The sequence below is a fragment of the Falco peregrinus genome, chromosome 10, assembly GCF_023634155.1.
Source record: "Falco peregrinus isolate bFalPer1 chromosome 10, bFalPer1.pri, whole genome shotgun sequence".
In the NCBI taxonomy this organism is placed as follows: Eukaryota; Metazoa; Chordata; class Aves; order Falconiformes; family Falconidae; genus Falco; species Falco peregrinus.
In genome coordinates this window covers 35,828,318-35,856,277 of record NC_073730.1, presented here as the reverse complement: position 1 = coordinate 35,856,277, position 27,960 = coordinate 35,828,318, and the positions used below count along the sequence as shown (strand labels likewise).

The 27,960-nt window shown below is 44.7% G+C and overlaps 1 protein-coding gene across 1 annotated transcript; it reads right to left on the bottom strand.

Annotated features, from left to right (window-relative positions):
• Positions 1-23,767, bottom strand: LOC129785258 (heat shock factor protein 5-like). The gene is made up of 7 exons (XM_055815560.1): positions 23,298-23,767; positions 22,124-22,644; positions 19,011-19,385; positions 15,693-15,790; positions 10,199-10,716; positions 5,329-5,488; positions 1-1,066 (listed from the first exon to the last, which is right to left on the bottom strand). Exons 1-5 carry the CDS (start codon positions 23,765-23,767, stop codon positions 10,441-10,443), a joined length of 1,740 nt encoding a protein of 579 aa, XP_055671535.1. The 3' UTR covers positions 1-1,066; positions 5,329-5,488; positions 10,199-10,440.
• Positions 23,768-27,960: the final 4,193 nt, after the last annotated feature.

The following is a 27,960-nucleotide window of genomic DNA, read 5'->3' as shown; positions in this document are numbered from 1 at the left end:
ACAAGTAGAGGATGTGCCCCCTTTATCCTTCAAACAGTATTTTAACATGAACACAAATGTATAGCTAGTAAAAACTTAAGATCTGCTATCAACATAAGTACAATCTTCCTCTAAAAGTTTAAAAAATATTTTCAAGACATAATTAGAACAGAGTACTAGAATAATAAATAACTTATCATTACAGATACCATTAGCATCAAAAGGAAATTATTAAACCAGAAGAATTCCCCAGGAACGTAAAAGATCAGCAGCTGTGACATACATACACTTGCTGGTGAAACAGAGAGCTGGTTCAGGAAGGAAGAAGGTTTCCTGGTTAATCACTTAGAAAATTAGCTCATCTTTCCTTTAGCTGCTCTCCTGAAATCTCAGACCCATTCAGACCCAGAATCTTGCGACTTTCCAATGCTTTTGTTTCATACACGATCCCCAGTAAAGGGCCACGGTACGACTGCAAGCAAAGACAGCGAGAGCACCAACCACCACCTATGCCGAGCATACTGTAGCTCCCAACAACGTTAAATAGATAAATAAATAAGTGAAACAGATTCCTAACAGAGCACTAAAACCCATCTGCTTCCCAGTAAGGATGTCTCAAGAAAGTATTTAAGGGTTCCTGTAAAGTTCAGACTTTCCAAATCTAAAGAATACAAACAGCTAAGGAATTACTTCATATTAATTACTCTGACCACTTGGTGCTTTATAACTTGACAGGTAGAAAATGTAATGAAAGAGGCCTACTGAACAATACCCTACCAAGTTAAAAAGAAAGCAAAAAATAGAGTGGTGTGGGGCTGGTTTTTTTGCTGGTTTTTTGTTGTTTTGTTTGGGGCTTTTTTGTGTGTGGTCTTTGGTGTTTTGTTGGGGTTTGTTTTTTTTTTTTTTTTTTAAACACAGCTGAAATGATCCAAAGTGGCTGTTGTGGGCAAAGCTCCACGGCTGCTGGAGTCTGACAGGGGAATCCAGCTGGCAGCTGCTGCACATTTGTCACCCACTCCTCACTCTCTTATTTCATCCTCCAGAAAGCACCCCCGCTTCCGAGGTACATCCACCGGTAGAGGGAGATCTAGGAAGAAAAGGGAACACTGAGTACGTATCAGTGCTTGGATATGTTTCCCTTGGCAGCATACAGAGCAATTGCATTTCTATCAGGTACTATAAAATATGCTTTCAATGTCAGACTATAACCTGATCACCTGAGGCCTACTGTTTAAAGAAACAGGAATTCTTCCAATTTTTCAAAAATTTAAATATAAAACCCCAAAGCAGATTATAAGAAAAGTGCTCCCATTCTTCAGTATGTATTATTTAGAAATGCCTTTGCCACCATGGATACCAAAAGCCAAACATTAATTACTACAAGCCCCTGGCAGTATCTACAGAAAGGCCTGACCTGCTTGTGCCATATCCCTTTGTTTACCCAGAAAAGGCACAATTGCCTCAAAGCACACCACAGCCAGCGCCAGGATCCCAGAAAAAAACTCGTGGCGTCACAGAGAGGACAGACAAGAGGCTCCTTTTTTGACAGTTACCTCGATCCACAGCAACACAGATACTTCCCACGTATGGCCAGATCTTGCAGGTCAAGAAAGTGAACAAGTACCCCGATAAAGTCACAACAGCGCTACCACTGCAAACATCACCCACAAGAAATTTAACCTCTAAACAAACACATTCACATCTTCCAGCCTCTGTTCGTTCTCTGTACTACAAAGTTCCTGCCCAACAGGCACCACTTTTGCACTTTCTGACACCTGCCTCCTGCCAAAGCAGACTCTGTTGGGAACACATCTTGAAAACGCATAGGGATGGAGAAATGAGGGGGCTTGTAACAATGCACCTCTAAATTATGGCAAGTTAAGACACAGGGTATGACACCCACTCATCCCAAAGAGCAGACTGCCAGGACAGGCAATTTGAAATGCCTTCAATGAATATATAATGACGTCAAGGTAATGGCAACTGAGCTGGAGCAAGCAGCTGCCGCTCGGACTCCCGAGAGCAACTTCGCTTTGGGCTTCACACAGATGTTCAAGAGCTCAGGGCCAGGCCTGTCCCCACATTAACTCTTAACACCTTTGTAGGAAGAGATCTCACTGTGACCGGATAGGAAAACTAAATGAACATTAACAGTATTTTTGGCTGGAAGGTGCAGGAAACAGTTCAAGGGAACAGATGACAGCATGGGAGACCTTGCCTGAATGAAGATTTGCCCTTAGCAATTGCACCTAGAAATCTATTTACCTTGGAGGGAATGAGAGAGAACACACAGTGACACAACTGCAGCGGCATGGGAGTGGGTGGTAAATGTCTAGGGCACCTTGCAGCATAAAAAAGAAAAAAAGTCAGAGAAAGTCATCAGATTATTTGCAGGACTAGACGACTCACAGAAAATATATGGTCAGCCATCGAGAAAGAAAGATTTTTTGCTTAATGTCTCAGCATCAGCTTAAATGCTTCAATCCACAAGTAACAAACGCCCCCTGCTCCATTCTGAGATGCCTATTTCCAGAAAGACGGGCTGCAAACAAAAATTCCTCCCATCAGAATCTGGTCCTTCTCCCGTGCTCTTTTAGAAGAGGAAGCACAAGCCACAGATATTAGGTCCAGTACAGCTGTGCTCACTAGCTGAGTGTGCCTGTGGAGCACAATGCAGAGGAGATGGGGAAGGAGACTCAAAGTATTTACAGAGTTCCTCTCAATCCTTTGTGAAGTCCAAAAGGACTCCTGTTGCAAGTGTGTATGCTGCCAACAAAAGCGGACAGATTTATTTCAAAACTCCCATTTTAACAGACAAGCTCAGCTAGAAAGTAGTGGGAAAAGCAGATGCATCATCAGCACCTTCAAATCTATGTCCTAAGAGTGAGCTTGGGGCTGAAAAAAAGCAGTCCCTGAAAGGTGAACTATTCCTTGCACCTCCGTGTGATAAACACGGCAGGAGCTAGAGCACCATACCCATCGCCTCTCAAGAAAAAGAGTGGGAAGGGAACAGATGACACAGCCCGTAATCATTTGCAATGATGTATCTTAGCGCCGAGTTAAGTTCTGCACCCTTTGTAGCAGACTCTGGCTCCCGGGAGGACTCAGAAGTAGTTGAAGAGGAGCGTTCTTCACCCGCTGTGTAGTTAATCTGCATTAATGACATTAACTTACAAAAACCACAGTGGATGCTAAATGTTTGCACAGCTTCAAAAAGGGACTCTAAAAATCAACTGAAGGTTACTGAGGCCTTTTCTGCTTAATGGTACAGAAATGCCGAAGACACTGTTGGAGACAGGACAATGAACTAGAGACACCTTTCATCTAGATTCTGCTGGGCAGAATGTTCTTAAAACTGGTAAACTAGAATTTAGCTGAGAAGGCTGGTTAAATACATTGGTTTTCCATTTGAAGGAAGCAGATAACCCATCTCAGTGATTTATGGTGCTGCAGAGATGGGCTGGCAGCTACGGAGGGAAACCCTGGGGACGGTGTTTTAGGGAAAGGACGCTTGTCTTTTCTTGCTACAGAACAGCTGTGAAATGCAAAGAAGTCCAGTCCACTCTTTGGAGGGAAGCAATGCCCTCTCCACAAAGGCGGGTTTGATTCTTGGTGCGTTTTTACAGATTAACACCTCGGGTTGGGCTCAGAGCTGCTCCCAGTCACTGAAATGTACCACATTATATTGGCTCTCGCTGTGTGGTATCTAGAACTTGGTGTCACCACGTAACAAAGAAAAGTGATGTTAAAGAAAAGTGACATTAACATAGAAAAAAACAGCCTACTGAAATAGATGGGAGAAGAGCCTTTTTCACAGCAGGGTGCATGTATCAAACTGCAGGCTCAGAAAACTTGCAAAGGAGTGCCCAAAGGAAAACAGGAAAACAGAGAGGACTCCAACACACTCAGAGGGCAAGTTGCCAAGAAACACCTGGAAATCATCGTGATGCATTTTAGCCCAGAGAGATTAAAAAAGAAGTTGTTTCCAGAGTCTCACAGAGGACAGGAGGTGCTGACAGACAAAGGTGTAGTCAGAGCAGCACAAGTCAGCTTGCACTTGAGCCTGCCTGCTTCAGGCTTACAGCTGACATGCAGCCGACAGGCTATGCCAGCTTGGAGGCTTCTATCATGCACCCAACTGACTTTGGGCTAGCTTGAGCCTGATCACGTTTGGCTCAGGTGTGCTGTCTATCTCTACCCTTAACACGCACACCAAGCCCCAAAGGTACAACAGTGGAATTGCAGACCTGGATGACCGTCACATTTCCCAGAGAGTAGACTATGCCAATCGTTGCTAATTAGCATTAGCATAACAGTGTTTCATCCCTGTGGAACAATCCCATGGGAATGCTTTCCAACATGTTCCTGTACATAACTTTACAACTGGCACGTTAAGCAAATGTTTTGCTTCAGATATGAAAGCTGAGAAGTTTGCTAGTTATCTGTGATACCAGGAAGTAATTGAACAAGAACTCTCGATTATGTGTTTTAAACAAAAGCTTGTCTTTTTTCAAGGTGGCATCCCACCTTTTTTCTCAGCTTCCTGACAGAAAGACTTTATTCCTTACTTAAATGTTTGAAACTGATGGGCATTATGAGCTGAACTATTAACTAGCATCATGATCTGGAATCTAGAAACCACCCTTTGAAGTGAGCAACAGCTCTTCAAACCCCACCATCGGCTCTTTGATGAACAGCTGTGAGGGAAACAGCTTCTTAGAGACTTGCAGGCTGAACCAAATTCCGCTCTAGAATGGATCCCAAGTACTTTTTGTGTCCTCTTACGTCTCTCTAATTCTGTGGACATTTAGGTTTTCCCTTCAGTTACTAGATTTGTGAAGTTTTTAGCCTCAGATACTCTGTGGCTTGTTTTTCTCATGTGCTTCAGGACACTACCAGACTGGTACAATGTGTTCAGTGATCTGAGACAAAGAGTTCAGACTTCTACACTAGCTTCATCAGTTTGGTGGGTTTTGCCCCTGGAACTTCCATAGTTACCTCATTACTCAGTGTTTCCTTCACAGCACTGTCGCCCTCCAGCGAACACGTCTATGGACTTAAATCTCAATATTGTGACATCCAGGTTTCTGGCACAACTCCCAGAACTTCAAGTTTTATTTACTTACATAATTTACACCCTTTCCCACATCAGAGTAATTAGCATACGTGTCTCTATTGAAGTGTGTTGATAAGTACACTAAGAGGTTGTACAAGTTTAGTATTTTAACTGAAGGAACAATGAGTTATTTACATGGCAGACAACAATTCTTCTACTCTCCCCTTTCTGTAATAGTTAGTTTCAGAGTAGCTGTCACCGTAATCTCTGAGAAAACGTAGAATCTTTCTTACCGAGAGAGTTGCCTGTGTCTGAACTGCGTCTTTTCCGGGAGAAAGATTTTACAGATGAATCTGTCTGTTCTACAGATTCGTTCACAGGCTCAGCTCCTGAAGTGAATTGTCTCTCTTCTGTCTCCGATGTCCTGGATTCACTTTTAACACTAGTATTCTCCTTAAAAAAACACAACACAACACCAAAAGAAATAAAACCAAAGATCACTCAATGTTATCTTATAATAAAACTAATATAAAACCAATAAAACAAAATAAAAGCTATTCTTCTCCACTCCAAAAGGGCATCTAACAGGTGGTGAACACTGCCTAGACAGTTGACATAGTAAGTGTTTTTAACTCAGAATTAAGGTTGCTAAATTGAAACAACCTCTTACAAAACATCATATTAAGCAAAATATGAGATCAGAAAACTAGAATACACAAAGTTAGGGTACATGTCCCCACAGTCTGAACTTTTCCCTCAGTTATTAAAATAGCTAGAAGAAATAAGCTAGAAGAAATATAGGTGCACTCATTCTTACCAGCACGTGTAATAATAACGACAGATCTAGCTCAACTTGACAGAGCTGTGTGATGCAGAACCACACGTGAACCACACATTTCTGGTTGGGAATCTCACCCCACCCCATCCAGTCGTTAAGACATTAAGTTACAACGTGTTGCTTGCTTTTTAGAGCCCTCTGCTGCTGCTCTACATGTATTTTGCAGGCAACCATTTGGCAAACTGGTACATTTCCATGAACATGTGGCAAAAACCTGTAGCTTAAAAAAAAAAAAAAAAAAAGACCCGGACAACCAAGTTCTGTTTCATTTTCACTGAGGCAGTACAGGCCCAAAGTTAAGCACCTGGAATCTACCTTTAGACAGAAAAATTTTCACAGTATCACCTGTTCTAGAATAGTCATCTCTTCTGCAAATATCTTATGCATCAATAACCTAAAGATGAATGACTGCTCAGAGCCTGCAATGTTTCCTTCTATTAAGGGGAAAAAAAGCTTTTGAAAACCATTATGTGTGAGTTTACAGAAGACAAGAGGTCACACCTGGTAATAAGATAGTCTTTCCAAAAATCATGCTCACCACCTTGAGTCTGTCATTACTCAATGTTGAGTATATAACAGGCTATGTGTATACGTATCAATAGAAACACACATACACTGCTTGACAAAGTTGTATAATAACATTCAAAAAGGCCTGTGCAAATACAGTAATGGAGTACTCCAGGGAGAACTAGTTCCCTCCCACACACCTCCTGCACTTGCTGGATACCCATTTGACTCGGTTTTTCCTCTTTGAAATGTGCTGTCTGGATGTATTGCTTTAGTACTGTTAACAAGGCCACGTGAAAAACACGTGGCTAGCAGTGCCTTTTGTCTGATGTCTGAACCACAACACCTTCCCAGGCACAAAAACAAAGAAGGCAGGCAGGCTGTAGGTCACTACCTTCACCAGCTAGAATCCAAGTCTCACGAGTGATGATGACTTCTCTATTCCTGGTGACATTTCCATAATAGCAAGTTCTAGAAAAATCAGTGAGCAGCCTTCATCAAGTAGTGAGAGAAGGGAAGATTTCTCAGGTAAGCATTCTAAACCGGATATTCCACCGGACAACTGCTCTAGAAACAATTCTGCAAACTTCATTATTTAAAAAGAAGAGACTAATGAAAAGCAATACCAGGCAGGGGATGTAGATACCAAATTGCAGTGTTTGATAAAGAAAAAACAAGTAACATGCATATTGGGATAACCATTATCAAGAAACTGTTACTAGCACACGTGGTGAAAGTAGTCTAGACACTCTAACTAGCAGTTCTGCAAAGGACCTGGGGATGCTGCAGTGCCCAGTAAGGCTAACGACACCTTGGGCTACACCGGGACGAGCGTGGCCAGCAAACTGAGGGAATTTCATTCCCCCTCACTGGTGAACCTGTACTTCCAATGCTGTGTCCAATTTTAACCCTTACAGCTGCGTGTGTGGAAACTGAAGAGCAGTCATACTGCACAGCACCCCTTTCAGATTTCTTTTTATCACTGTGTTTATAGAATCTTACACACCAACTCTTCAGTAATCTAATGTAATAGGTAATAATACCATTTTCATCCTAACAGCATCAGCCTAGCCCACACAAGTCTGGTTCCCAAGCTATCCCTTTTTTTTATTGTTCGGTCTTTTAAGCGAACATGTTTCTGACCATGGATTCACTGCACCTGTGGACAGACCCTCCACTCAGGTCTAATACTTCTGCAACTTCAGAGTCCAAAACATTGTTTGGCAGAGAATCAAGCAAAGCTACCAAAGCTGACAGACGTGAAAGTTTTGCCTTTTCACTTCAGTTACTGAAAAACGCCAAAACTGCTGCATCTCACTACTTACACGACTTACGAGACACTGACTGGACTATACCTATACCCAGCTGGAACCATGATGGGAAGCTGAGGTACTAAAATTAGCAACTCGCATGAACAGGGTTTGCTGGATTCACCTTCCCCAAAGAAAGCAAGCGTTTCAGCCTTCACATAGGTATGCTGCCAAGGAGACTGAACGAAATCAGAGGCAAATTCCTCTTGATCAAGCATTACAGAAATGTTCTATTTCCACTTTAAGAAGAAAATAAAACATTTCTTAGGAGTAGGAGTGGAATAAGAGGTGCCCATTGAAGGCCAAAGCCTCTAAAAGTCTAGGACAGAAATTCACTGAGGCTGAGAGGACAACGCTGGATCTGACCTGTTGAATGTACTAACTCTTTTCATGTAAAGAGCTGCTCTTTAATTTGCTGTCTTTTAGGAAATCGGGAAAACAGAATAAAGCAGGTTTCTACTAAACTGTTACTTCTACAAGGAAGACAGTTCAAGGCTCAGTGCTGGTCACAAGAGTAATTAAATGCTGGGAAATACTGTGAACGAAACAGAAAACAAAACAGTACCAGCTTGGTCAAAAGGTCCCGTATGCTAAAACCGACAGTTTCAAGGGCTGACTTCAGTCCACAGAGCAGAAACCCAAGATGAAGTACACAGTATCATCGCAAGTCTTCCGGCTGAAAGTAGCTGGAATGTGTAAGCAGGAATGCCCTGCTCTGTTTGCGCTCCTTGTTCTTGCTCTTCCCTACACATCAGGTTACAGTTGTTGTTTTGAGACTTGACGCTGGGCAAGACAAACCTTTGATCTGACCCAGCAGAGCTGTTCTGATGCTCTTGTATGAACAGTGGAGGAATTTGCTCCCCCTCTGCTTGTGTAGAGAGGAATAGAGCGGTCTTCTGTGCACGCCCACTATTCTGTCATAAGCTTGCTCTAAAACACATGGTACCAACAGCCACTGAAAGCCTGAGTGCTTCCAGATTCCGGGATGAGGAAGAAAACTGCTGGAGCCTGATGTGAGGAGTACAGGCACCGAAGCCTCCTCTGGAGAGTTCTGCACCTGCCATGACCCCAGGCTCTGGACAAGTAGGGTGTTAAAGTTAACCTTCCCTCTCCCGACTTTGGGAGGAGGAGACTAGTTGAAGAGGAGTTCTAACAGAAAGAGGGAATCTGTCAAACAAAACGCTGAACAGTCCCTGAATTGCTTTTCAATTGCTCAAAAAATGAGGCCAGTTATTTAACCCGTTACAGTCCAGGACCAACATCAGGATTCTCACAAATATACAAAACCTCCCTCCCAAACAACTACGTGGTTCGTGTGCTTAATTCCCCCAGTTCTTGACAAGGAAGTTCGGGTCACGGACTCCAAAGGCCTTCAACAAGGGACAACCTATCATTCTAAAAATGCAGTTCCAAAATTCTAAAACTGACAACATTTAAAGTGCGGTCAACACTTAATATAATGAGTGGGCACCAATTAAGGAGTGCTGCCAACTCTATGCACTAGCACAGGGATGTGCTCTTCCCTACACGGTACTGAGCAGAACGGTCTAGTCTAGGCTTGAGCTATGCAGAGGCTTGATCAGGATACACACCCCTTTCTAGAAAGATACCCAAGAGGAAGATACTAATCTTTATAACGCTGAAAGCAACAACGGGAGGTTTGCGCCAGCTGATGATTTCCGATCTAGAAACTTCAGTGAAGGCGTCAAGCTACCGACAGAACAATAAGACAGTAGCTTCAATGCACACACAAAAATGAGATTGAGTGCCTACATGCAAGGTAGGTCTCATGCAGCAGAAACAGATGCAGTCAATCTCCTGAGCTTACCTTGTTTTCAAAACAAAACAAAACAAAAAGCAGAGCACGCATTTGCTGCCTTAACAGAGTAACATCTAGAATGCCCCTCACCCCTCATGAGACTTACAATTTTACATACCGGGAAGACCAGGTACAGGTAGACCGAAGTACAATTACAACTTGTTGTACACCACAAAGTATAAACCAATGAAGATGCTTTATACCAGTCAAATGTCAATAAACTATACTTTCCACAGAAAACAGAACTTACAACTATTTATCAGAAACAATCTAACCGTTTATCTAAATTTAAGCAAAAATCTGCCTCCAGCAGCAATTCTCAAAATACTCTTCTTTGTTGGAGATTAAAGATGGTATGTTACAACCTAAAAAAGCATCCACTTCATCACCACGAATACACCTGCACTACGCATGTTTCCCATGCAAATGAGCACCCTAACTTGGCCAACAGGCTGACACATGTCATGCTCATTAACATGGGAAACATGGGATACTTTTTCATTCCGTCTTCTTTTTTATATCTTGTTTTACCAAGCAAACCCTTCACTGTACATTAAAAGCTTAATTAAAGAAGCCTTCAGTTCTTAAGCAGGCAAGAATATTGAAAAGCTACCGGTCCAGACCCTAGCATTACTATCAAATATAGTTAGCTCAAGAAAGATGTTGGTTTACCTCCCCTTACCCCTTACCTGCTCTGGACTGAACAATTCTTCCTGAAAAAACATGAGGGAGAACTCAGCTGGGCGGTGATCTGGTTCTTTGCTCCGTTTTTCATCTGCTTCCTGTGTGGTCAGAAGTTCTTGTAGTATTTTAGCAGCAGCAGCAGTTTCTATAGACAGAGTGGGATCGGCAGCACAAAGAATGTCAGAAGGCTGTAATGGAGACAAATTCAGTGCTCCATCTGCTTCCACCAGAAATTATGTGTCTGAAGTTACAGAGTGAGACATTCCAGCTGGCTTTCCTCAGTTGAAGGTGGTGCGTAACTATTAACAGGCGGTGCCTGATTTCCATTAAACTCCAGGATCGAATACTGGCTCTCTACAGGTGCCACTCCCACCTTTTCAGCTTTGCATGATGAATGCACCTCAGCGGCAACCTGAAACGTGGCTTCAAGACTGACTTCTGCCTTCTTGTTTTCTTCAGATATATTACATAGCCAGTCAGACGGCATCAGTTCAGCTTCATAAGATGACTGCATTGGAGGATTCTGGAAAAAACAAAATACAGTGAACTTGTGTATCAAAAAATTACCATGACAGGATGTGTATTGATTCTGTTTATCCATTTATCCAAGCTTGAAAGATTGTCCGTTATTCTCAGTTTAATAGCAAGTTTAACCAGAAGAAAAAAGAAAAAAGCTACTGCTTTGTCTTGGTTTTCATTAACCACCTTACTCTTGGCACGCTTCCTTTCTTCTATTCATGGTCTATCCTGGAGAGAAGGTTACTTACTAGGAGCTGGTGTATGCCTGCAGATGCATTGTCTGCACACCCTTTGCACCGCAGGTGTTAAATATACCCAAGCATTCAAATCAGAGACTTCTGGTCTTAGTAGGACCTGTGGGGGTACACTAGAACCACCCTCTTCACGTGCCACATACGTAATAGAAAATGAGAGAGAAAATCCACCCGCCTTCAGTTCCTTCTAAAACTCAAGCATTCCTGTTGTTGTAGTATAAAAAAATCAGTATAAACCACATCATTTTTAAGCAAAAGAAAAAGGTCCACATGCTGTAAATGTGCATATGGACAACACAACTTGAGGAACTCACCGCTTCTTAACCAATAATACCATTTTCCTCCTCAAGTGATTGTCCATAGGCACATCTACACAAGGGGTGCCCCCCAGGAACGCCCCAGTCCCAGGATGAGTGGGAGTTCAAATACCGGTGAAAGCAAATACTGCAAAACTGCCCTGCCTGTCACAGCCTCACATCTGGACTCTCCGGTCATGACAATGTCCCACAGAGGCACAACCCAAAGTCTGCATCGATCTGCATAAAAACCCGACAGAATTTCAGGTCAGAAACACTTCTTGTAGAACCTACAGAGACTGCCTTTGCCATCACAGATCACGTCTGAACACTACTAAAATTTTTCACTGTAATAACATCACAGGACGACAGGACACAATCAGCAATCCAGTGATGATTTTTTTAGTAGCATTCCTATATATCGAATAACCTTTAAAACAGAATGAAGACAATGAAAGAGTTTTTCCAAAGCAGCAAGTCCTACCCAAGTGAAATGATAGATGACATTTTAACAGCCAGTGTCTGTACTGCTACTTCTTCTGGAGGTGACTCAGTCAAAGGACACTAGAAGGGTCATTTCTTCTGACAAATACAAGTCATACAATGATGTTGAACAGAAACTCAGGTCTATTTAAAATACAGCCTTCTTTTGGAAGAGATCCAGTATGAAGGAGTAGTCCTTAGTGCCTGACTATCCTTAGACCTTTTAGCTGAGGTCATGGTTAATGAAAAGCTACTTCCAGAGACGAGTAAATTAGAGAACAGGAAGCTACAGGATCACCTACTAGGAAAGCCGTATCAGATCAAATGCCAGTGAAGGACTTGGTCTCTCCCTGATGGAGATACCACAAAGAGATGAGATCCTGTCTCCTGGGTGTGTGAAGGCAAGTCCTAGTGTGGATTCGTGTACATGTGCCAGTTTGCAGATAGCCACAAACTGTGGAGGGTGGGGGGAAACGGAGGGGGAAATAAAACCTGGAATTTGAGAAATTTAGGTTAAGTTAAGCAAAATCTTTTCATTAAAGGCTAAGCCACCTTTATGTTTTTATGAGATAGGTTCAAACATTATTCCTCTCATTTGATTTTTTTTCAGTTCTATTTTTTTAAAATGTTAATAAGGTGTTTCATTTCTGTTGCATTGCTTGTTTAGTGTCATAAGTAGTCAGGATTCTAAGTAAGATCTGGATTACCAAACCATCCAGGAATAAGATCATCCCTGCCAAAAACCAACCAACCAACCCACCCATACTGAAGCTTTTTCTGCCTCTTCTTAGGGGACCTCAGCTTGAAGCTGTTACAGCACATATTGTCCTCTTGGATGCACTACAGGATCTCGTGTGTATTTCCAACAGGAGAAAGGGGCCACACAAAGGTACAATTTAAATCCTTTTAGTTCACCTGGAGAAGGATGGGGGGAGGCAGCAATGAAACAAGGAAAACCGATAAAAGATTGAGAAGTCAGGGCCTGAAAGACTAATAGCTTGCTGGTCATTCAAGCTCAAGAGGAAAAATGGTCTAACTTAGCAGAAGTGGTGAAAGAAGACGGGCATTTCACTTACAAGATTAGCGTGGCATGTGCAGGAATTAAAGCACAACCACACCTTTTCAGGGACCGCTAGGACTACACAAATCTGGCTTGAGTGCTTGGGCAATCGGAATTAGTTCAGACTTGACTTCTTTTTGAAATAACATGGCTGATTATCATTCCTTATTACAAATAAAAGCAAACTACTTAGGACTGCTTTTAAGGTCAGAAAGTTCTTCTTTTTTCTTGCACGTTTATTTCTTCCATTTCCCGTTACCTCTTGCTTCAGTTCCACAAGGAAATACCGACAGCTTAATAACCATGGTAATAGCAATAATCAAACGGCAGGGCTGCTATTAAAAAAAAACAAAACGAGGTGGGGGCAGGAAAAAAAAAATTAAAAAAATCGCTGAAATCCCGTATGTAGCCTCAGTTCACATCTATGATAAAGCAGCGGGGAAGTATTGAGCTAATGGTTGTGAGCTGCCAGCACTGCTGTTGCAGAAGATAGCAGGAGGTCTCTCAAAAGACTCATTCCTACCCAAGGATACTGATTCATCACACTAATCCAAACCCCACTTAAGAGAACCCAAATGAAAAATGGGTAAGAAGTTGTACCTGAGCTCCCTGGTTTGTAACCAACCGTGATGAGAGTGTAATACAAACCTCTGAAACCCCGATTTCAGAAACCTGGTGAGATACACCATCATCAGCCACCATGTCTGGGTATAACCACCTATGTCCCCTTGCCATTCCACGCAGTAATTCTCTGTAGCTTTTCCCGGAGAGCAAACTGCAGCCAACCAACCAGTTAGTTACCGGCCTGGTCTGCCCATGTTCCAGTCAGGGTCACCTAACACTTTCAGCAGCTCAGGTGCGTACTGTACAAGCCCAGCAGCTGGCCTCCAAGACCCAGAAACTCCACCTGTCTTAATCTCTCCTAAACTTAAAAGTGATGCTCTCTGCAAGACCCAGTAAGAACAGCACAAGGTTAGGCTTCCTTGTCCTAGAGTGCCCGCTTTTCCTTCTGAGACCACAAAGCACCGGCTGGATCCAACAGAAACGGGGCTGGTAACCAGCTTGCTGACTACTAGTGTGCCGATACGGTTCGCTGTCTTCGGGACTGGTCCAGCAGTTTCGTATAGGCTTTGCCACTCCTACCTAGCAGCACACAGCGTGACCAAACAGCCTAAAACGCCCCGCAAACCACACTTCAACAGCATCGCACTGAATTCCTGCAACTGGTAGAAGGTATTGAGTGGAACGATAGGAAATATACCATGCAATAGTTCTATTTTTTGTGAAGAACAATAAAAATGCTTAGTCAGCCAGGGCTGATAAATTTTACCGCTTTTGAGGATTTGTGCAAGTGGTTACTGATGGATGATCAATACACCAGCCGGGCAGGATGCTCAATACTGCAGCTTGCCACATCCCCCAGCAGAAGTTTGGGGAAGTATATGCCCCAGAACACACAAAAGGCAAACTGATTATTCCCCACAGCTCAGCAAGAACCGCAGGCAAACTGCTGTCTTCTGTACCACCTGCACAGCCTGTCACCACGTTCCAGGAGAAATGACCTAGGCTATGCTAAGACTCGGAAATCTCAAGAAGTCCCGTTGATCCACGCGGTACGATAGCTGTGTTACCCTGCTCAGAGACAGCCGGTTACTGACCTGGTGGAACTGATACAGGGCACTGCTTGCCTTTGGCCTTCTGTCTGCCCAGATGCTCGGCAGCTTTTTGCTGGGGTTTCCAGGAAACAAAGCAACCACTAGCAAGTGGCCGAAAGCTCTTCTGACTCCACACGCCGCCCATGGACTTGCTTCTCCAAACAACTGATTTTTACTAGACCCTTTGGACACTGTATATTATCCTTCAATCTAGCCACAACACCACCTCTGACAACTCCTTTGGAATGATTTACTATCCCATGGATCTCGGCCTTCCGAGATAAGCTATTTAATTGTGACTGCCCATCGCTCAGATGGATCCTCATGTCCTGGATGAAAAAAGCAGCTCACAATGAAAGTGAGAGGACAAAGATGCAGTGTGCGAAAAATAAATACTACAATATCGACGGCATGACTGGCTGTTGGCTATTTATAGCCTTACACTAACGTGTTACCCTGGCCATAACCTGCCCATCTTGGATTAGCTTATAAGTCACGAATAAAAGAGAAAGGTTGATATTTGCAAGACAGGAAACTGGATGATCAAGCTTGGGTAGGTCAACCCTTTTTCAACACGCATAAGCATAACTTGCTTCGCTTGTCCTCTGTGAGGGGGAAAAAAGTATATGCGTTATGCTGTAATAGAAAAGGAAGCTCTTGCATTTTTACTTCAGATCTTCTGATATCTGATAAGCCAGGCCCTCCAAATAAGGCGCAGTTTCCACTAAAATTACATAAAGCATTTACAAGAAGTACTGGAGTTACCTTTAATAAGAGATCTCCGAGGTGGGGCCCAGTCCACAAAGTCACCTTAGTTTTCCTCGTTCATCAAATCAAACTCAGGACTGCAGGAAGCTGTCCGGGACAAAGAAGTGGAGCTGCTTCTCAGTATTTTCATAATATTAAAGAATCTCTTTTTGTCCAGGCAAGAACATTCTTCAAATACAAATGCAGGCTCATTAACTAAAAGTGATTCTGGTGAAGTCAAGCAAAAACACTCCACTGATGAGGACACCCACTATGCTGCTACCCTGAAACCTAACTTGAATTACAAAACTACCCGTTTAACATTCAGTGGTTCTTTGAAATAGGTATTTGTAAACCACATCACTTTCACTTCATCAAGCAGATCAGTTTTCAAATTTATATCCTTAATTTCACAAGTGTATAAACCTGCAGTTCATTCATACAGTCTCCTTCTCTTTCACCTCCTTTCAGTAGGCTACGCTCACCTGGAGAAAGCTGTCGTGGGTGCACGCTGAAGCAGTAGGACCAGCACAGCCAGCCAGAGGATCTGTGTGGGCTGCTGCTGAACAGCTCTGTGGTGTGGCTGCAAGAATTCAAACACAGCTATCAGACTGCCAGAACTTGTGTCTGGTGTGCAGTTCTATTGCTTACTTTGATTAAACATTTCAATAATCACACAGTAAACGACATTCCAGAAATTTATTGTTACCTCCCAAGTCATTTTAAGACCAATTTCTTAACCTTAAAAATATTTAAGATATGTATAGATGTATTAAAAATATATATTGTAAAATTGGTAACACACACACATACATGCAGAAACCTCATAATCAGAGTCTTTTGTGTCTTAGTATCACCTCTCTGATTTGGCTGCTTGAGTTTCTTGTCACAATACACCACAGAAAGCGTATTCACATAGCTGAGCCTAGGTGTTCATACACACTTGTGACCATGTGAATTTTAAGACTTACAAAGAAAATGAATTATCTTAACCAAGAGTGTATCATTCCGAAGAATATCATGACTACTCCTAAACTACCACTCACCAGAAAGGTCTTCATAGGTAAATGAACCCTACAGCCACAGATGCATTCAAAAGGCGCGACTGGACTTGCACTGTCAGGTGGCACTAATATTTCTCACATGGTCTCCATGACTGATTTTTCATTATTAGACACTCTCGGATAATAAAGCTTCAACGCATTTCTTTGACGCGATTCTACTACTGTCAAAGGTTTTGCAGATAGTTGAAAGTAAACAGAACTAAATCCTTAAACTAATTATGGTCTAAGGCTAGTGGGGAAAAAAAGACTTAGATGAGCGTATTTTATGTTACTGACTTTTCAATAAGAATCATAATGAAAAACCAGGGAAATCTTTTTGTCACGGAAGTTAACAAACAAGTTTGAAGACACACAAAAAGAAATCTTTTGACAAAGTTCTACTTTGATTTCATTTAATGGGACTTCAAAAGTGAAATGAAGAGAGTCAAGAATAAGATTGAACATACATTCTTTAGTTCTCTCACTTACTAAATACATATCTTAAGGTTAACTATCACTTTCCAAACAAACTAATCTTGCTGCTGTGCTTTCATGATGAAGGAAACCAGACTTTTTCATGTGGACATTTGAAGAAACACGCTTTCAGCATTCTGTATGTTATAATATATAGAAGAAAGGATAGCGGAGAGATTAAGAGATACACAGGCACAGAAGTAAAACCGCTGAGACAGTCCTAGAGTGACAGTGAAAATTAAAAGATTTATCATACTCCAGTGAAATGTCACTTACACTCTCAGAAACGCTAATTAATTCACTGGAGGTTTCAAACGCCTCAGATTCCCTAAGTTTCTGTATTTTAGTTTTGATTACACCTTGCAAAATTTGGTATGTTTTCGCTGCGTTCTCACACCCACCTCCCACCCCAGAAGGTTCTACCTGAGCAACATAGCCAAGTTATCCTTTAAACTTAAAGCAACGAGCGTCATCCAGTGAGAGAGATCTCCATATTCATGTCTAAATCTACGCTGGTCTCCCTCAGCTCCCCTACAGGCAGTACTTCAAAACAGGCACTTCCAGGACACCAGGAATCTTACCCCAAGACAAACTCTAAACCGAGCTACGTGAAATCGCACCCAAGACGCCCCTTTCCTTCCCTTGACTACGGGAGAGGGCTGGGGCCTTAGCTGAGACAGAGACAACTACAATTCATCATGATGAGTTTCAGCCTATGCTCTGTAACCAATAGAAACGCAAAGCGGGGACCACCTCCCACCTCCCACCTTAATTAAGCAAGTATTCTGGATGAGGCTTGGAGCTACCTGGTCTAATAGAAGGTGTCCCTGCCCACGGCAGGGGGGTGGGAACTTGCTGATCTTTAAGGTCCCTTCCAACCCAAACCATTCTATGACTCTCAGGACACCTGCTCCTGGGAGAAGACTTGATAGTTAGCAGCTGGTAAGGCAGGCTCCACACTCTGGCCACCACAGAAATCTTTGCATAAGGAGCACGTGGCAGAAGTTGCCTGTCTCGTAAACATTTAAGTGTGTCTACAAGAAATGCCCAGCTCCTCAGAACCCTTCCTTGACAAAAATGACGTTACAGAAACTGTTGATTATTGTCCGAAATGTTCTCAGCAGAGGTCTCAGAAGACATGCACAAAAGATGTAATGATTTCACTGCGTAGGATTTCTAAACAGGGATAGATAGCTGTCTTTGTGAAGGTGCGGCTGCCAAAGGAGGAGCAGGCAGAAGGAAAGAATAACAACTGAGCTTTAGTTTGTTCAAGGAAAGAGTCACTGTTCTGAATTTCAGAAGTTTTAGGGAAACTAAAAAAAACACCACAAACCCACAACGAATACACCACCACTCCCCAGAAAATACCCTATCATGTGATTTTTCCCATTCAAGGTAAGGGCAAGGAAAAGAACAGTAATTTGCTTCAACTCCTCTTCTGAAGAATAAAAACACTTCAGTGAGACTGATTTACTTTGCAATTGAGTGATTAAGTGAGACTGACAATTGTGGCAGAAATAATTTCGAAAAAAGAAAGGAGCCAAGACTTTTGTACTTTCTAGTTTTCAGTGCATAAAAAAATACAACATAAAGAAGCTAAGCAAGAAAAAAAATTTAGATACAAAAATAGTATGAGCAGAATGAAATATTCTACACCAGGAGTCCTCAAACTACGGCCCACGGGCCGGATATGGCCCCCCAGGGTCCTCAATCCAGCCCCCCCTATTTACAGAACACCCCCACCACCCCCACCCGTGCCGGGGGTTGGAGGGGGAAACCAAGCAGATGCAGATGACTTCCTGCCATCTAATCCGCGCGCCGGCCCCCTGTTTATAAAGTTTGAGGACCCCTGTTCTGCACAATACTTTTGACTGATCTTTGAGTTTAAAACCTTAACCTGGAAAAACATGAGACCAAGGCCTAGGATACTACTTCTTAACAAGGTCTCAGTGCTTTAATATCATTGTCCAAGTTTTGCTTAATTAAAAAAACAAAAATGAAAGTTAGCCTCACACCGACTAGTATTGGACAAATATTCTTCTCCTCGCCCTTTCACCTCAACAGAAAGGCTATCCAGAAAATCACCAGGGGACACACAAAATCTGGAGGAAGGGCACGAATACCAAACAGAAACTCCTTTTGCTTTAGGTCCATCTTCCTTTTAGACTTGACACTTTCTAATTCTCACTTGAGATATACACATGGCGGAGTATTGTAGAAAAATATTGGAAAGTCTCACTTTAAAATCTATTTTTGAAAAGCAAATGCAGAAATTTTTTTTCATACCTGTTGGATAGCAGGCTTGTGAGTACGGCACTGAAGATGCAGAGCTGCTGCAATTTGCAATGGATGCGGCAACGCTTTGAGTCCCTTGCTGAAGTGGCGGAAGAGAAGCCACAGGCTGGAGGGTGTACGTGGCTCCTGTTGGAAGTGTCTGGAGTACAGGAAAGGCAGCCCCTTTATCTGGAAAAGCTGGGGAAGCCCCTTGCCCTGGCAGCAACCCAAGTGGTCCCTGCTGGATCCAAGTGGAAGGGACTGGAGTCGGATCTAATCTTTGTGCTGGTGAAGTGCTGGGGGCTTGGCACGAGGTTGCCATGTAGGAGTAAGGAGGGAAAACACCTTGACCGTAAAGTTGATGAAACTGTCCTACAGTCAGCAGTCCTGCAGTGGGTACAAAATAAAGCGAAACAAGTGTTAAGGAAAGGAGTTTTCACAGGCAAAGAAAGGCAATATGAGGAGCCAAGGCTCTACAACATGATTTGGGAAGACTACCTTTGCTCCAGCGTACTTAATCCAGAAAGGAGACTGTACTCTTAGACCCGAGCATGCACTAACTGCTGTGTGGCACACGAGTGAAGCGCCAACACAGAGGTGTCTGCGTAGCATTCAATCTCCTTAAACTGGCAGTAACGAGTTACCCATATTTAGAAATGTGCTATAAATCAAAATGTGTAGTAACTTACTAAACCAAACAAAAGCAATTTTGAAAGTACGGTGTGTTAAATCAGACAACACATTCTAAAAAAGGGACATCATAAAGCAAGATTTGACCAAACTCCACTACTGACAGCTCACAAACAGCTAAGGGAAGGGCAATGTCAAAATCCTCCAATGGACTTTGCAAGTACTTTATGACAAGTCATTTATTTGGTCAAGAAAAAAATTTCAAAGCCAATTTTTTCTCAGCTCAACTAGTTCAGTGCAGACTAAAATATCCCAGTCTTTGCCATTTTGTTATTTCTTAGACAGTCCTTTTATTCTTCTCTATTATTTTATAGTTTCCTCTCTCAGACAGTTACTGTTTCATGAAATGGTATTTGCTTTTATACCATGACAGCTCAATTTCTGTTTTGGTGACTTTGTGGAAACACTGACAGTAACACCACAAACGCCTGTGCTCATTGATTTCTGCAAGAACTACTGCATTTGTGACTCCCCTGCAGGATTGCATTTAGCCATGAGAATTACAAGTTTCAGGATGGTTCACGTCAATAGGGTTGATCTAGAAGCCAGGCTTTCTCAGACCTGTAGTTTCCAATTCTCAGCCAAAAGGACTTTTTTTAAAAATAGCCTCACATTTACCTCTTGCACTCCTCTGATGAAATCAGTAACATACAGTCATTATTCTGCAAGTTCACATTTAACCATTAAGAATCACTAAATAAATACCAGCTGACCCTGAAGATTTGCTAAGACTTAATGTATAGGACCGTTTATTTCCTGTTCAGTACTTTCACCATTTATAAACAGAGAAGGAACAGGGGTATGAAAATTCTTTTCTTTATATTTTACCTTTGGATAGGGACATGAAGATTATCTAGTTCTAACACGTAAACAAGACACCACGGGATGCCAAGTTACCAACCTCCAGTTGCTGTCCAGGAATTGTTCCTGAATGTTTAACAGAGCGTTACACCCTGCAAGACACTGGGAACAGACGTGCCCCTAAACAGTCAGTACAGAGCGCACAGAGTGCATTGTCAGCCTGTCAGAACTTGACTGCATAGAAACCCCAATGTTTTCCTTGTTCTGTCTTTCTAGAAAATGAGACTCCTAGAGCAAAAACTCTGAAACTGCAGCCATAAAAACAGAGGACAAAAAATGAAAGTCATCTCTTTCTCATAATTTCCTTTACCAATGGTCTGCGTTACATCAGACAAACCACATCACTGAAGTCTGCAATGACTCATCTTAGCCTTAACAAGGTTAACATCAAATCATTAGTTTAAATGTTTCCTAGCCTCCCTACTGAAATAAGTTCCATCCCTTCTCAGATGCTTCATTTTGTCTTCTTGGTATTGCACGTGCAGTTCCACACACATCACGGAAAACACCACTTGAATTAGATGACAGTTCCTACCCTGACACAGTAACCAAGAGTATGGGGATACCCTACTCTGCTCTAAAGGCCAGCCGGTGCTGCAGACAGCAGTACCGTCAACTGCTTCTCCCCTTCTCCTGGTCGCACAGTCCTGCCGCTTCTCCTACACCGTGCCTTACAGCTCTGCACCCATGGGGTGCATCACTCGGGTCCAAGAGCCAGCCAGGCTATTAAAGTCTTCTCCGATCACTGCGCTGAACCAACACGTTGCTGTATCAGCTGCAAGGAAGATGACAGTTAACACGCCACCAAGGGAATGGGAAGCCGGAGTGCTCTTCTGGCAGCAGCCCAAGAGCACTGCAAAGCAAGATATTCACATCTTCCTTACACAGCACCAACTACAAAGCTTTAGGGCCGATACAAAATTTGTGGAATAATCCTGAGGGCTCACACTTGTCTTGGGAAAACTCAGATCCTCTCAAAGAGGGTTAGAAAGAAAGAAAACACGTTCTAGGGCTTTTCAGCAGTATTATTTTCTAATTAGCTCTCACCTACTCATTCAATCAGTTTTAAAAACTACGTAGCTTGTGAATTCTTTTTCAGGAGACAACTGACAAAAATCTTACTACCAGGTCTTGTCTCCTTTGCACAAAACTAACAGGATGCTCTAGTTATCACTTCACACAACTCACTGCTTCACACACATGTAATGACAGCATATTAAGCATCCCTACTGATGGGCATCCTTACTGACGGGCAAGAAGCAGTAACGTTCATCTGGTAGAGCTGTGCCAGCTCCACAGAGATCGAGCAAGGGTGTTCTTAGTGTAGCACGCAATGGAGACTGTACTGTAGTCTACAGGCAGCCTGAAATACATGTGAACCATGCTACTCATGCTTACTGGCAGCAGATCTACCTGCATAAACAACAACAGCTTCCCTACACCAGCTGAACTGAGATGCCACCGGCAAGGACAGGTAACCCTTCTCCCTCAGGAGAGCGTTGATTTTCAAATCCCATGCTACCCAGCGCTTCTCAAAAACCCACCAAGGCCCCACATGGCCCACTCTGACTCACCAGGCCTGCTGAGCGTCGAGGGCGGAGGCAGCGGCTGCCCGTTCAGTGGCGTGCCAGGCAAGCGCTGGAAGCGGTTGGGTGCGCGGCTGGTCACATCCAGGCCCGCTGCCATCTTCGCCTTGTTGCCCTTCGTCAGGCGCTTCAGGTGGACAAGGAGGTCGGGGCGGTCGCGGCGAAAGTGGGGGCTGCGGAAGTGATGCAGGGGCCCAGTGCAGTTGCCACCGTTGCCTTGTCCACCCTCTGGGCCCGGCCCAGGCCCGGGCCCCACCACACTGCTCCCCGGCAACATCCCCACCTTGCGGAAGCCATAGAGACTGAGCTGCCGGATGAAGCTGCTGAAGTTCGTGGTCTTGAAGAAACCGGCGGCTGCCGCTGCCCCACGGCCACCCGGCTGCGCGGCGACGGCCGGCCCGGCGCCCAGCAGCTCGCACTCACAGAGCGGCTGGTTGATGACCAGCCCCTGGCCGGAGGCACCCCAGCGAACGGAGCGGCAGCGCGGGCTGTTGACCAGCCGCCACAGCCTGGCGGGGAAGGTGTCGGCGCTGACGGGGACGGGCTGCTGCGACGCGTCCGTGTCGGTAGGTGGCACCAAACGCCGCGCGCTCAACCGCCGCCCGCGCGGCCTCCGCTTCCCTGCCCCGCCTGCGAGGCGCTGCCCGCCGCGCGCGGCCCCCGGCCCTCAGCCCCGCCGCGGCGCTGGTCCGCGCAGCGCCCCGGTCCCTCGGCACGGCACGGCCGCAGCCCGGCCCCCCCCTCAGCCCCCCCTCAGCCCCGCCATCCCCTCAGCTCCCCCTCAGCCCCGCCATCCCCCTCAGCTCCCCCTCAGCCCCGCCATCCCCTCAGCTCCCCCTCAGCCCCGCCATCCCCCTCAGCCCCGCCATCCCCCTCAGCTCCCCCTCAGCCCCGCCATCCCCCTCAGCTCCCCCTCAGCCCCGCCATCCCCCTCAGCTCCCCCTCAGCCCCGCCATCCCCCTCAGCTCCCCCTCAGCCCCGCCATCCCCCTCAAGCTCCCCCTCAGCCCCGCCATCCCCCTCAGCTCCGCCATCCCCCTCAGCTCCCCCCGTCCATTCAGCTCCCCATGTCCCCTCAGCCGGGCCATGTCCCTCAGCCCCGCCATCCCCCTCCGCCCCGCCGGTCCCCTCGGCCACCCCCTCCGCCCCGCCGGTCCCCTCACCCCGCCGGCCCCTCAGCTCCGCTGCCACCAGCATCTGCCGTAGCTTCCGTGAGCGACCGGGCGGCTGAGGCCCGGGGCCGAAAGCTGCCGCTCGGGGCGGCCCCGCTGCCAGCCCACAGCCGTCCCGGGGGCAGCCTGGACGTCCTTGAACCACGGCGCGGGTGGGCGCCGGGCCGTGGAAAGCGGCTGCAGGCGGGGCAGAGCGGGGAACACGCGCTCCGCGGCCCCGCACCCCGCCATGGCTGCCCGGCGCCGGGACCGCGCGCGGGAAAGGGGGCGGGGCCGCAGGGCCACGTGACACAACATCGAATCCCAGGGAGGGGCGGGGCGGGGGCGGGTTCTGCTGAGCAGCCGGACCTGCCCGGGCGCCGCGGCTGCCGCGGGGTGCGGGCGGCGGGGACGGAGAGGGGCGCGGGCGGCGGGGGCTCGGGAGCTGCTCCATGTGCCGGGGGCACCCCGGGCTGGTGCATACCCCTCCGGGAGGAATGCAGCCGGCAGAGCAAAAGTGTCGGCTTAAAAACCACTGGCAGTTCACAAAAGGAAAAGCGAATTTATAAGGAGTGCAGAGGAACACGGAACAAATCGGGAATTGTGTCACATTTGCCCCAAAACCCCCCAGACCTGTGCAGTTCTGATCCCCACGCCAGAACAGATCAAGTGGAGTTAAAATGGGGCAGAGAAAATCAGCAGCGAGGGTAAGAACTAGCTTCAGCGGAAGGAAATACTGAAGAAGGAATCTTCAGAGGGGCAGTTATATAAAAATATAGGTAGTAAAGTTGTAGTTAGTGTAAAGGAGGCAAGCACGACTCATGGAGGATTTCAAACAGGAGAAATCAAATCAGGTACTTAATCACAGGGAAACCGGGGAACTAATTGCCACAGGATGTTTTGGGTACCATAATGTTACTTGGCTAAGGGAGGGTGTGGGGGGGTGCGTGTGTGTGAAGAAAAGAGAGAGGAAAAAAGAACAAGATTAGCTACATTCACAAAGACTAGAACTCTTAAAGCGGCACCTTTGTCACTGCGAGTGCTTGCACTGTGCGCTGGCACAGCTCTGAGGCGGTGCCTGAGCTGCACTGGTGCAGATCTGCCTTCTTCTCAGCCTTGTGCTGCCAGCTGTGACTGCAGGCAGACTGCAGGAACCAGCAGAACCATCCTTACCGCTGCAGAACAGGAATCTGCTACGAACCAACAGGCAAAGAAGAGCAGGGAGCCAGGGAAGGAAGAGTGCGGTGATCTCTCTCTCTGCTTGCATCTTGCCCACAGGTCACCAGCAGTGGCAGAAGAAAATGACATTCCTCTGTCTTGGCTGCCCTCAAAGCAAGACAGTAGTGAGAAGACTGAGCACCTGTGTGTTTTGTGACCTCAAAATACATTATCTTGGAGTTGTCGTAAGATTTCTTAGCAAGAAGGTACAAAACCAAACCTCTTCTTTAACTAAAGTCGTCCTTATTGCTTTGGTTTACAGCACAGCCCCTAACCACCAAGGCAAGTAAAAGCGCAGTAAGTTCCAGAAAGGGAACAAAATTGAATAAACTGATGGGAAACTGTTCCTATTTTTAAACTGAAAGCAAAATCCCTCTGCTCTTCTGCATAGCTGAAGTGAGGAAAATTATGTTTGGGTGGGGTTGCTTAACAGAGTTTCACACTTCAAATTAAACCAGAAGCAGAAATTTTGTCAATGTTGTCATCAAAGCTGAAATCCAGCACCACAGAAGGATGCTGCTTTACCCAAGGAATTAATGGCCTACGGTTCTAGTAAGCTCATGCTGTCATCTTCCCAAGACGCTTTGCAATTTTTTTCCCCTCGGTAATAACTTATTAAGAATTATGTTGCTCAGTGTAAACAGCTAAAACTTAAGTAAAGCAAATCTGAAAAATCCAGAAAAATGTCCATTTCACAATAAATTCTTCTTGGCATTCCTGAGGTTGTCTTTTGCATTACTTCGGTGAAATGAATTTGGGTTTCTCTCTCCTTGTGCAGCAAGAGTGCCAGAAGACCATGACTACCTGATGGTGGGACAGGTGAGGTTTTTAGTGTATCATCCGTAACTCAGGGCAGAGCCAGCAATACGTAGTCCATAACTGAAATGCAGAGCATGATTCCCTAAAACTAACACAAAGAAACAGCGGTCCCTTTCGTACCACTGGCCATTCTTGACTTCAGCCACAAGAGTGGATTCATTTGCCACTTCTTGGTCAGTGGGTTAAATTTGGTCCTGAGGACTTTAAATTGTTACTTTAATCGTCAAAGATTGTTATTAGCCAAAGGTGATGGGAGCTGCAAGAACAAATAGCTTATTACTAATTTGTATCATTGACATATGAACTCAGTGCTTTCCTTCTTTTTCACCCATGTGAACTCAAATTGCTGTTAGCCCGCACGCCCCTATTTGCCATGTACCATGGCAGTTACTCTCTGGTGTCTGCCTCTCTCACAGCTGTGCCTTTCTCTGCAGCTAGCTTTCTTTCTCCTTCCCTGCTGCGGGACACCAGAGATCTGTCCATTGTACAGACGAGAAGGTGGGCCTTTGCCAGAAATTCATAATCCTCTTCTGCCAGTACTTAACCTCCATTCCAACCTTTTGTAATAACCTCCTAGTTTTCTACATTTCTCTTGCTTATACATATATATAGTACAAAAAAACCCTACCAACTTAACAATGTAAATTATACATTTTGCAAACTGATTCTGCAGAGCTGAACAAAAATGTTATTGTTAGCTTGTCTGCTGTATGTCAGGGCAAGGACTGTATGTCAGTGGGAAGAAAAATCCTTTGTGACCAAAATGTAAACCAAAGACCTATCTTCCACAAAGTTCAGAAGTCTGTGGCTATCCAACTGCACAGCAGTTCTGTCATCAGAGCAGCTTACCTAAACTCACCACCTGTTAAAGGGGGATGATGAACTTCTTGCTTCCTTTAATTGCACCCTCTATAAAACCGGTTTCATTTCACTCCCTGCTGTTCCCTGGTGTGGGGTCAGCAGGATGCAGACAGCACCCTTCTGTGCTGTGAATTGGGGTCTGATGGGTGAGCAGTCTGCGGGGGTGGGGGTGGGGGCAGGAAGGGTACTGAGGTGACACCCCCCAAGCCCAGGGCACACTCGCTCCAAGGACAGGCAGCCCCCCTAAGTCAGCATTTGAGAACCAGAAGATGCTGGTGAGGGCTCCCAGCATAGGGCTCTACTCCATTGTCTGTGGAGGAAAGAGGGTTGATGACTTTGATGTTTATCAAGACGAGTGCTCTATAAATTCATGCTCCCAAAAATTCATGCACTACTATCATGATTTTGGGGTGCAGAGCGCAGGAATTTAGTTGGTGGTCCTAATCCACCAAGCTAATGCAGCTTCATAAGATACTATCTGTCAGCTGAGCTACGGTAGCAACGGGTGTGCTCTGGTCAGCCTGAGTTGCAAAGCAGTTTGGCTAGATAAGCATCTTCTGATACAAAAAGTTTTAAGGGTAGGACAAGCCTTACATGGCTGTCTCTTGTAATTATCCATTCACACAGATCATCTTTTTTGAAATAATTTGGAAAAATTTTGAAGTGTTCCCAAGATGTAGGACAAGTGGCTGGATCGTAAGAGCATAGATATTTCAGATCCAGGTGGGTAAGTATCTGAACTACCTCAGGCAAGATAAACCCAAAGTTTTGTTCCTCACAAATCAATCACAGAAATGAAAACTTACCGTTATTGTAATATGACTATATGTAAAATGGCAAACAAAATATGACAATAGGGAAGTCAGTGGCTTTGTTACATGCTCATATAATCTGGTCCTTAAAAGCTATCTCCTGGCTACATCATTGTTGCAGTGAAATTCATTGCTCTCTTTACACATCTTTGAAACTCTCATGTATCAATGGCTATGAGATCAGAGTATGATCATCTTCAAGGAAGAGTTGGTAGCTCACTCTTCGCCAAGGTTGTAGAATGACCAAATCAGGACTTCTACATACATATTGTCAGGAATTTTGTCTGATTTTGTATTTCGGGGGCTGGGGGGTCGTGGTTGGTTTGGTGGTTGGTTTTTTTAAAGAGGTCATCCCTAGAGGATTCTTAGCTCTTCCTAAAGTTAATTTCCTCTGAAATCAATCCAAGTTAAGGCGTTCACCATCACGCAGAATGTGTTCTTAATTTCCTGTATTCAGTTAATGCTGTGATCATGCTCAGGAAGGTCCTCCACTGAAGTCAGGGCAGGTACAACAAAATGAGAATTCTGGATTTGGCTTCATTGTCCAAATTCACAGTGTCTGGGAGATGAATAAGCCAGGCTGATACTTACAATGATGCATAGCCATTCTCAGACAGTTTAGCATGATACGTTATTCCAAAAATCTTTTAAACATGCCAGCATTTGGACATTCATAAGGTTTTTAACGAAGAACTCTCCAAATGCATTTAAAACCATTTTAAGCCTTGTATCACTAACAAGACTGGAAGAATTAAGTTGCTGTGACTTTGCATTAGTGGCCATGACAGCATACATTCAGTTCTGACATTTACTGTTATTCCCATGACACCCATAAATATTGCAGACAGCTAGCTGGCTGATCACACATTGCTTGGCTTAGCTGCTTCTATAATTTAGGGGGGATTAAGTTAGCATTTGAAAAATAGAAATTTTTTTACATTTCATATTTATTACTTTGCAATTTT